At 44.1% G+C, this 11,780-nt stretch overlaps 1 protein-coding gene across 1 annotated transcript in view; it reads right to left on the minus strand.

The window, feature by feature from the left end:
- Positions 1 to 6,178: 6,178 nt before the first annotated feature.
- The window catches only part of LOC111953065 (ephrin-A2-like), a 223,897-nt gene continuing 218,295 nt past the window's right edge, over positions 6,179 to 11,780 (minus strand). The window contains exon 2 of the mRNA XM_023972155.1: positions 6,179 to 6,494. Coding sequence (XP_023827923.1) covers positions 6,194 to 6,494 — 301 coding nt within the window. The 3' untranslated portion in view covers positions 6,179 to 6,193. The remainder of the gene's footprint in view (positions 6,495 to 11,780) is intronic.

Genomic DNA, 11,780 nt, shown 5'->3' on the forward strand with positions numbered 1-11,780 from the left:
TCTATCATCATATCTAGATAAGTTAACACATTTCTGTCTATCTGATAAGTAACTACATTTTGTCCTCTGATAAGTTAACACATTTCTGTCTATCTGATAAGTTAACACATTTCTTCCATCTGATAAGTTAAGCAATTTCGTGCGTCACACTGTTGCTGGAATGATACGGTTGCAAAACACAAGTCTAGTAAATCATGCGTTAACTAGATAAGTTAACACAAATATTGTGCATTTCATCACTTTATCGTAGATCAGCTATTAGAGAATGCACTCCAACCTTTAGGAATTTCGTCTCAATGCTTCGACGAAAGATTGTATTAGTTTCCTCTGTTTTTCGCACTGTAGAAACTGGGATTACAGATTTTTTAAACTAGTCACCAAAGTTTCACTTCATCTTTTTTGTGATAGAAGCATTAGACGTAGATCTAATGTTCACCTGTCTATCTGATAAAAGGTTTCAGAAATAATTCTCGTACAATGGCGCTCTGACTAAGTGGCAAGTCAAGGCAGAGAACAGTTCATTAAAGTACAATAGACCGTTTCTGAAAATTAACGAATGTTGTAGAGAACTGTCACATATTTCAATTTGTCTATTTAGGATGGAGAGAGTAGTTTTATTCACACATTCATTGTCTTGAATAAAGTTCTTCAGAGAATCATCATTTCCACAGCGGCCATATTTCTCGTTCTCGTCCTTAGATGCCATGATAGTGAAGAGTGTACTTCACAGCTCGAGATCTCTGCGTCTAATCATGGGACTCAACATAAGACTTAACACATTTCTGTCTATCTTGATAAGATGGTGAACAAATTTTACTAGCCATACTGAATTAGTTCAACACATTTTCTCTAGTCTTATTGAGTAAGTTTACACTTATTTCGTTGTCGTATCTGTATATTAACCAAATTTTCTTGTCTATCTGATTAATGTTATAGACACCATATTCTGGTCATCTGATAAGTTAACAGCATTTCTGTCTTATCTGCATGAAGTGTGAACCATTTCTGTCTATCTGATAATGATTAACAAATTTCTGTGGTACTATCTGGACTAAGTTTTAAACACAATCTTCTGTCTATTCTGATAGAGTTAACACTATTTATCTGTCTATCTGTATAAGTTACACAATTTCGTATCCATCTGATAAGTTACCACATTTCTGTCGGTTGATAGATCTGATTAAGTTAGAACTCTATCAACTCTTATGCGTGCTCTACTGACTTGTAATAAGTTAACATAGTCCTCAGTGGATCCCGCGTCTTTAAGTTCTCAAGGATAAAGAGTGTACCAAGTTCACCTACTTGATTTCTCATCAATTCCATGATAAGAGAGAGAGAGAGAGAGAGAGAGAGAGAGAGAGAGAGAGAGAGAGAGAGAGGGAGAGGGAGAGGTAGAGGTAGAGGTAGAGGTAGAGGTAGAGCGAGAGAGGGAGAGGCATGTGTTTATTAATGAATAACACATTCAGCAGCAGTTTATTTGTCAAATCTCTGAGAAAATTGCTCAAATTATACTGCCTGGGAAGAACAGTAAGTACGTTCCATTAGAGGGCTATAACTGACATGTCCCCTACACTCATTGGATCCAGATTTCACAGAGGTGATCCATCAGTTCTCTTTCAGTCCTCTTTCAGTCTTCTTTCAGTCCTCTTTCAGTCTTCTTTCAGTCCTCTTTCAGTCCTCTTTCAGTCTTCTTTCAGACCTTTTTCAGTCCTCTTTCAGTCTTCTTTCAGTCCTCGTTCAGTCATCTTTCAGTCTTCTTTCAGTCCTCTTTCAGTCCTCTTTCAGTCTTCTTTCAGTTCTCTTCAGTCTTCTTTCAGTCCTCTTTCAGTCTTCTTTCAGTCCTCTTTCAGTCTTCTTTCAGTCCTCGTTCAGTCCTCTTTCAGACTTCTTTCAGTCCTCTTTCAGTACTCTTTCAGTCTCCCCACAAAATTAATTCACACCATTTTATAAGCAACCCGTTGAGGGGCATTTTCAGTCCTCTTTCAGTCCTCTTTCAGTCTACTTTCAGTCCTCTTTCAGTCTTCTTTCAGTCCTCGTTCAGTCCTCTTTCAGACTTATTTCAGTCCTCTTTCAGTCTCCCCGCAAAATTAATTCACACCATTTTATAAGCAACCCGTTGAGGGGCAGGATGCAATTCTGTGTGAAAACAACGGTAACCAACTTGGTATTTTGTAACACCTGAGGAGTTTTTGACCCTTGTCTTCTTGTGTAACCCTGTCCCTCTGACAGTTGGAACACGGAACACCGTGATGGCCAGGTGCTGCTTGTCCTGAGACGTTAGTTTTGCTCACTAATCACTTTGCAGGCTGTTACTGTGACTGGGAGTGCTAGGAACAAAACTCCACTACTTCACGGTCCAAGTTCCTCAGTTTACTCACCCACCATATGGCTCAGTAAGGGAAAACAACAAGCAACTCAATGCAACCTCTGATATGCTAACAGCATCACTGGAAAGAACCAAAACACCACAGCATCGGGAAAAGCCAAAGAAAGAATAGCCAGACTGCTAAATAGTCAATGAATGGTACCCGAACGATCTGCACTGATCCTATACACATTCACATACACTATACGCTCACACAGACATAACACATGCAAACTGACACACTCTTTAACACTCATCATATGCTGCTGCTATTCTGTTCTTTATTTTACTCTTATTATTATCTATCCTGATGCCTAGTCACTTTACCCTGCCTTCATGTACATATCTACCTCAAATACCTTATTATTATTTATCCTGATGCCTAGTCACTTTACCCTGCCTTCATGTACATATCTACCTCAAATACCTTATTATTATCTATCCTGATTCCTAGTCACTTTACCCTGCCTTCATGTACATATCTACTTCAAATACCTTATTATTATCTATCCTGATTCCTAGTCACTTTACCCTGCTTTCATGTACATATCTACCTCAAATACCTTATTATTATCTATCCTGATGCCTAGTCACTTTACCCTGCCTTCATGTATTCTATCCTCCAATACTTATTTTATCATATCGAATTCTAGTCACTTTACCTGCTTCATGTACATATCTACCTCAAATACCTTAATTATTATCTATCCTGATGCCTAGTCACTTTACCCTGCCTTCATGTACATATCTACTCAAATACCTTATTATTATCTATCCTGATGCCTAGTCACTTTACCCTGTTTCATGTCATATCTACCTCAATATCCTTTTATTATTCTTAATCCTGATGCCTAGTCACTTTACCTGCTTCATGTACATATCTACCACTCAATACCTTATTATTATCTATCCTGATGCCTAGTCACTTTACCCTGCCTTCATGTACATATCTACCTCAAATACCTTATTATAATCTATCCTGATTCCTAGTCACTTTACCCTGACTTCATGTACATATCTACCTCAAGTGACCCATACCTCTGCACATTTTCTTGTTACTGGTACCCCCTGTATATACCTCCATTCTTGTGTATTTTATACCTTGTTACTYTTTTTATTTGTATTCATTTTTTTGAAAACTGCATCGTTGGGATGGCTCGTAGGCAAGCATTTCACTGTAAAGTCTACACCAGTTGTGATATCATTTGATTTGATGTGAACCAGCGAGAGAGCCAGAGAGAGACTTTGGGCCACAGAAGGTTGGTGGCACCTTAATTGGCGAGGACGGGCTTGRGGTAATGGCTGGAGCGGAATTAGTGGAATGGTATCAAATACATCAAACATGGTTTCCATGTGTTTGATGCCATTCCATACGCGCCGTTCCAGCGATTATGAGCCGTCCTCCCCTCAGCAGCCTCCACTGATTTGGACGTAGTACTGCATTCTTAACCTTGGAAAACCATTTTGTCCAGTCAAAAGTGTAGTCTTTTGTGCCCAAATTGGAAGGCAGCACTTTTGTAATTTCACTGTGGCAAATTATGTTTTACTTTGTCTCTCGGTATCCATAAAATGACACTGTTTTATTTTGTCTCTTGTTAGCCATAAAATAACACTGTTTTATTTTGTCTCTTGTTATCCATAAAATAACACGGTTTTACTTTCTCTTGTTATCCATAAAATAACACTGTTTTATTTTGTCTCTTGTTATCCATAAAATAACACTGTTTTATTTTGTCTCTTGTTAGCCATAAAATAACACTGTTTTACTTTCTCTTGTTATCCATAAAATAACACTGTTTTACTTTCTCTTGTTATCCATAAAATAACACTGTTTTACTTTGTATCTTGTTGTCCATAAAATAACACTGTTTTACTTTTATATCTTCGGTATTCATATAATAACACAGTTTTATTTTAATTAAAATATAAAATATCAGGCACCAAAATGGCCACTTTCTTGCATCAGCATCTTTGGTACTTGGTCTTTTAAAAAGATGTGTGGTTGGGGTTCAGGGTGGGTGTGTTTATTTGGGTGTGTATTTGAGTGTGCATATTTGGTATTTGTGCCTGAGTGCACATGGGGTGGAGAAGGGGTTGGGGGGTAGGGGGATAGCGGGGGATGGGGGCTCAATGACTGGAAGTCTATGGGACCAGTTACAGTAGCCCGTCACTGTGCTAATGCTAGTAGCAACCTGTCACGTCCTGACCATAGTGCTTATGTGTTTTGCTTGTTTTAGTGTTGGTCAGGACGTGAGCTGGGTGGGCATTCTATGTTGTGTGTCTAGTTTGTCTGTTTCTGTGTTCAGCCTAATATGGTTCTCAATCAGAGGCAGCTGTCAATCGTTGTCCCTGATTGAGAATCATATATAGGTGGCTTGTTTTGTGTTGGGATTTTGTGGGTGGTTGTTTCCTGTGTCAGTGTTTGTGCCACACGGGACTGTGACGGTTAGTACGTTTGTTGTTTTGTATTCTTGTCTAGTTTTCATGTCATTAAATTATGGAAACTTACCACGCTGCACATTGGTCCTCCGATCCTTCTCGCCTCTCCTCGTCCGATGAGGAGGACGACTTAGACTGCCGTTACACAACCCCCACCCCCCCAATGAACACCTTTCACAGGGTCTGTCCTGCACATGGACACACTGCATCTGGGACATGTGACCACGGAAGGGGAAAAACACCTCCGACGCAGGAAAATGGGAAGTGGCGTGCATACCGTGATCTTGAAGTTCATACCACGACCTTGAAGTCAAAGTGGGCGTGTGTGGGTGTGATGCATCTGGTAGGTGAGGTGTCACGCCTGTCTGGCCGTGTATAACCCGCCGCACCGCGGTCCGGAGCCAGAAGGACACAATTACCCCCATCAAGTTCCCTCAGCTAAATATGATTTGACCAATCAGCATAATTTGAAGCGTTCTGCATGAGGTCGCCGGTAACTGGTTTTGCACCGATCACGCCCTGTGAAGCTAAGCACCCAGCTAATAGCTTGCTGCCATTTGACAAATTWAAATTTTAATGAAGGGGTGTAAGAAAATGGGATGAGCTGGGGCACCACACAAAAGGATGGCAGGTCAGGAACAAAACACATGGATGGACAAGTCAACCGGAATCTGGAGATAATGGATATGTCCGGGCTCCCCTCTGGTTGGCTGGATGTTGTGATTGGTAACAGTCTGTTTGATTACTCATGGCTTTATTTCACGCTCCATGATTTTCCTTGTAACAGCTTAATTACATTGCTTTTGCCACGTAACTATATTTTGTTTAAATTCAACTAATTAGCGCAAGGAACCATTTGATATCAACTGGTTTGTAGTTATATTGAATTACTTCAAAGAAGTACCTGGTAACGATCGTTATTTTCTAGTAAATAGCAGGTAAAGTTGGTTTTGATGCAGAATAATCATCCGCCACTTCTCTGTGTATACGGGCTGTGCTCTACCTCTCTGGCTTTCACACTGTGGTGTGAACAGACCGTTCCTGGTTGGTTCCTAGCCTTGGCAATAGCAGGGAGCCATGCATGAGAGCCAAATGAAACCACAAAGTAAAGCCTATTAATTAAACCCCTACCGCTATTTTGGCTTCCTCCCCTTCCTCCCCTGCTTCCCACCAAATGAGATAAAATCAACCTTCAAATGACCAGGAAACAAGTAGATCCATCTGACATTCCCTGAACTTCATCAACTAAAGAGCGATGTGTTGACAGCGCTGAATATTCTTGACGGGTCGCAGCTGCTTCTGTTTGGTGTGGTAAGTCATTTCTTCCTCGCATATTCTTTTCTCTACCTAACTTGGGGACATAACCAGTGTGGCGGTGAATCAAATGTTCTACTTACAGATGTAGTAGTACTCGTGACCCGGCCGGAACTCAAACCCTAGTGAGAAGGGAGTGAAGAGCTGGAACTTCTCGGAGAACTTGAGCGGTCCGTTGGGGCTCTGTGGCCGGTTGCACTCCCAGCGCTTGAAGCCCTTCATGCGGTGGTCGCAGGTGGTGTAGCCGTCGTAGTTGACCATGAAGAGGATGTAACGCTCCATGCGCTCCAGGGGGAGCGGGTCCGCGTAGTGGGGGCAGTAGATGTCCAGGTAGTCGTTGATGGCCACCTCCACGGTGTACTCCCCATGGAGAAACCTGCAGATGAGACAGAGGCCAAATATTAACATCAACTGTTTTATAAACATGTAATATAGGCATGTACTCTAACAGAGCTCCAGATGAAACAACGTTAAAGTGGCCAATGTTGCTCCCCCTGAGTGACCCAACTAAATAACTATGCATTCCACCTAAAGCACTCTCAACGACAGACTTGGGCCCAAAACACTACCTATCAACAGCACCTATCGTCCATCTGATACATACTAATACAGAAAGGTATAAAGGCAACATAACATGGTGCTAATACTCTATGGACAAAGGAGCTGGGTGAGGAGGATGAGGAAGAGGTGGTGAATTGGTGCAGAAGGAGGACAACGGCCTGGAGGCAGGGGTTCACAGAGTGAGAGCGGCTTCATTAAGCTCTTTCACAGGGCCCTGGCTCTCGCCCAGCTATGGCCAAATGACTTTGTCGCTCGGGGCTATTTCGATACAAATTGAGCACCTGCACGGTGGTGCATGTTTACAGGGATCTATACTGCCCTTGCCCCCATGGCTATTAGCTCCATCGCACGGGGCCAAGTGAAACGCAAGCGCACAAATCATAGCGTAGAAGACGATTGCGTGGCTCCATCTCCACTTTCTCCAGGCCCTAGTCCTCTGTCTGGCTCAATCACACTACATGTGGATTTCCTAATAGTTTTGCGGAAGTAACAAGTCGTTTGGGGGCATCGGGGGGTACGTGCTACGCCACTGTAAGGAACTGTAAGGAATCTAAGATGTGTCAAATAAATTATATCCAGCTCAGGGCTCCAGCTCTGCATTTGGTTTGTTAACTTACTAGTTAAGTGGCTCGATGTCAAGATCAACATCCCTGTTGCCTCATTTTTTTGGTTTGTAAAATAACTAATTTTGGAGAAAAAAATTGTGGTTTTTAGCATCCCTTGTGTGCACATTCGGTATCTTCGTATATACCCCAGTAGAGAAACGGTATAAACATCTGTATACGGCCCAACCGTATACAACCGTGGTTTACACATCAGAACTGTTTTCATACATGTGAAATCTGGTCTTGGTGCATGTACTGTATTTGTACTGTGTACTGTGTTTCGTAATTAACCACATAAACTCTGAAGCCAATATGTGAAAAGGTTTGGCACACTGACACCAAATTCACAGACTGACCAGCGAATAAGTCACCCACAAAGAGTCCCCGTTGGACGGTGCGCCACTTCTCCCTCTCAAATTTCCTTATCAGTCGCGCCATGAGGCCCATAATCCGTCAAAGAGCTTTGATGGGGAGAAGTGACGTCGCCATTTTGAGTCTTGTAGTGATAAACCCGTGCACAAACACCAGCCATGTTGGTGAAAGTATCGCCAGATCAGTTGCAGCTCGTGGGCTCAGAGCGTGGAAAGGTAGGGGGCAGAGGGGACCACAAGGGGGGTAAAATGGGGTTAGGGTTATGGAGGGGGGAGAACGGAGTTACAGGCAGGCCTGGCATCAGATGACAGCTAATCTGAGGGGGTTTGCAATTAGTGTTAGAGGGGTCTATCCAGCTGCTGTGTGAGGATCTTCTCCAGTCCCCCCTACTACTCCTCCCCCTCTGCCAGCTGCTGTGTGAGGATCTTCTCCAGTCCCCCACCTACAACCCCCCCTCCCCCTCCCTGCCAGCTGCTGTTGTGAGGATCTTCTCAGTCCCCCACCTTACTACCCCCCCTCCCTGCACAGCTGTTGTGTGAGGATCAATATCTCCAGTCCCCCGCCTACAACCCCCCCTCCCCTCCCTGCCAGCTGACTGTGTGAGGATCTTCTCCAGTCCCCCACCTACTACCCCCCCCTCCCTGCCAGCTGCTGTTGTGAGATCTTCTCAGTCCTACTACTCCTCCCCCCCCTCTGCTACACCCCCCCCCCCCAACCCGCATTCAGGATTCAAAATTGTGCTTGCAAACTCCCTCCTTTCCCCTCTCTGTTGTTTCTGTGGTTCCTCGCAGACGATTACCCAGCCATTAATGGCCAGTGGAGGAAGGATTGCCAGTCATTATTGGCCAGTTGGAGGCAGATTGCCAGTCATTATTGGCAGTGGACGGCACATTGCCAGTCATTATGGCCGTGGAGGCAGAGTGCCAGTCATATTGGGCCAGTGGGAGGCAGATTTGCCAGTCATGTAATGGCCAGTGGAGGGCAAGATTGGCCAGTCATAAGGGCCAGGTGGAGGCAGATTGCCAGTCATTATTGGCCAGTGGATTGGCGGCCAGCATTATTGCCTGCAATCGTCATTATGGCCAGTGGGGGCAGTATTGCCAGTCATTAAGGCCAGTGGAGGCAAGAGTGTGCCAGCCATTAAGGCGGCACGTGGAGGGCAATTGCAAGCATCTAACGGGCCAGTGGAGCAAGATTGCAGTCCTAAGGCAGTGGAGGCAGATTGCAGTCATAAGGCCAGTGGAGGCAGATTGCCAGTCACTAAGGCCAGTGAGGCAGATTGCAGTCACTAAGGCCAGTGAGGCAGATGCCAGTCATTAAGGCCAGTGGAGGCAGATTACCAGTCATTAAGGGCCAGTGGAGGCAGATTACCAGCCATTAATGGTCAGTGGAGGCAGATTACCAGCCATTAATGGTCAGTGGGCAGATTGCCAGTCATTAATGGCCAGTGGAGGCAGGTTGTCATCATTAATGGCCAGTGGAGGCAGATTGTCATCATTAATGGCCAGTGGAGGCAGATTGTCATCATTTTTGCCAGTGGAGGCAGATTGCCAGTCATTAATGGCCAGTGGAGGCAGATTGTCATCATTAATGGCCAGTGGAGCAGATTGTCATCATTAATGGCCAGTGGAGGCAGATTGTCATCATTTTGGCCAGTGGAGGCAGATTGCCAGTCATTAATGGCCAGTGGAGGCAGATTGTCATCATTAATGCCAGTGGAGGCAGATTGTCATCATTAATGGCCAGTGGAGGCAGTATGTCATCAATAATGGCCAGTGGAGGCAGATTGTCATCATTAATGGCCAGTGGAGGCAGATTATCATCATTAATTGCCAGTGAGGGCAGATTATCATCATTAATGGCCAGTGGAGGCAAGATTATCATCATTAATATATGGCCAGTGGAGGCAGATTGCCAGTCATTTATGGCCAGTGAGGCAGATGTCATCATTAATGGCCCAGTCGGAGCAGTATGTCATCATTAATGGCCAGTGGAGGCAGATTGTCATCATTAATGGCCAGTGGAGGCAGATTGCCAGTCATTAATGGCCAGTGGAGGCAGATTGCCAGCCATTAATTAATTTTACAATTTTTATTTCACCTTTATTTAACCAGGTAGGCAAGTTGAGAACAAGTTCTCATTTACAACTGCGACCTGGCCAAGATAAAGCAAAGCAGTTCGACACATATAACAACACAGAGTTACACATGGAGTAAAACAAACATACAGTCAATAATACAGTAGAAAAATAAGTCTATATACAATGTGAGCAAATGAGGTGAGATAAGGGAGGTAAAGGCAATAAATAGGCCATGGTGGCGAAGTAAATACAATATAGCAAGTAAAACACTGGAATGGTAGATTTGACAGTAGATGAGTGTGCAAAGTAGAAATACTGGGGTGCAAAGGAGCAAAATAAATAAATAAATAAATAAATATAGTAGGGGAAGAGGTAGTTGTTTGGGCTATTTATATATGGGCTATGTACAGGTGCAGTGATCTGTGAGCTGCTCTGACAGCTGGTGCTTAAAGCTAGTGAGGGAGATAAGTGTTTCCAGTTTCAGAGATTTTTGTAGTTCGTTCCAGTCATTGGCAGCAGAGAACTGGAAGGAGAGGTGGCCAAAGGAGGAATTGGCTTTGGGGGTGACCAGTGAGATATACCTGCTGTAACGCGTGCTACGGGTGGGTGCTGCTATGGTGACCAGCGAGCACAGATAAGGCAGGACTTTACCTAGCAGGGTCTTGTAGATGACCTGGAGCCAGTGGATGGCAGATTAATGGCCAGTGGAGGCAGATTGAGGAAGGGTTTGATGGAGCTCGGGGACACTTTGTTGGAAATGACTTCGTTAGGCAGTCAGGTGGGAGGAGAGGAAGAACATCAGGTCCGAATATCAATAAAACAGCAGCCAGGGGTGTGTGTTGTGTGTGTGTGTGTGTGTGTGTGTGTGTGTGTGTGTATGTGTGAGGGAGAACTAATGCATGCAAGTCATCTGTGGTCTTGCAATCAATCCCTCGTGCCAGCCTCAGCACTCCCCTCACCCACTGTCACCTACATGTGGTGATTGGTGGTTCTGTTGGAGCCGCCCCCCACCTTCCCCCTTTCAGGCATTTACAGCAAATCAAATATCATCCGGGCTCCAGTTTACTCCTGTCAGGGGGGAGATGGGTTCCACCCTGATGGCTCAATAGGGTCTTGTGCCAGCAGATACCTTCTCAGGACACAGACGCTGTATACAAGCTCAGACATCTCTAACGGTGCCACAGAGGATGTTACGTTCGGCCATGATTACTACAAGTTTAGATAGCCGGCTAGACTCACTAGACTAATTTACCAATCTAAAATGTTTTAACTGACATGGGCTAATTGAGTGACACATAACAAAAGGAAAACTAAGTTTTGAAATTGCACCTTGTGTATTCTACTATTCTACTAACTATCAACAGTAAGTTTTTTTAATTCAAAAACATTACAGAGGTGCAGACTCGGTGACCTCATATGTACTGTAGTTACGGCCCTGTGTGTACTAGCTAGCTAATGTGTACTCGGTAGCTGCATACACAACAATGGTTAACATAATGCCCTGGATCATAGCTAGTGAGCCGGTTGGCATGACACCCTGGAACAAAGATACTGACTCATGCAATATACCCGACTAACAAATGTCGTACAGGTTGCACGCACACGCATACCATCTGAGACGCACACACATACCATCTGAGACGCACACATTTACATTTACATTTAAGTCATTTAGCAGACGCTCTTATCCAGAGCGACTTACAAATTGGAACATTCATACATATTCATCCTGGTCCCCGCCGGGGAATAACCACAACCCTGGCGTTGCAAGCGCCATGCTCTACCAACTGAGCCACACGGGACCACTCTCTGTCTACGGCCAAATAGAATTCCAGTTTGCTTTGTTTTTTTGTTAATTCTTTCCAATATGTCAACTAATTATATTTTGTTTTCTTCATGATTTGGTTGGGTCTAATTGTGGTTTGCTGTCCTGGGGTTCTGTGGGGTCTGTTTGTGTTTGTGAACAGAGCCCAGGACAGCTTGGTTAGGGGCTGTTCTTCCAGGTTCATCTCTCAGTAGGTGATGGCTTTGTTATTGGAGGTTG

The sequence above is a fragment of the Salvelinus sp. IW2-2015 genome, linkage group LG26 (genome assembly GCF_002910315.2).
Source record: "Salvelinus sp. IW2-2015 linkage group LG26, ASM291031v2, whole genome shotgun sequence".
Lineage (NCBI taxonomy): Eukaryota > Metazoa > Chordata > Actinopteri > Salmoniformes > Salmonidae > Salvelinus > Salvelinus sp. IW2-2015.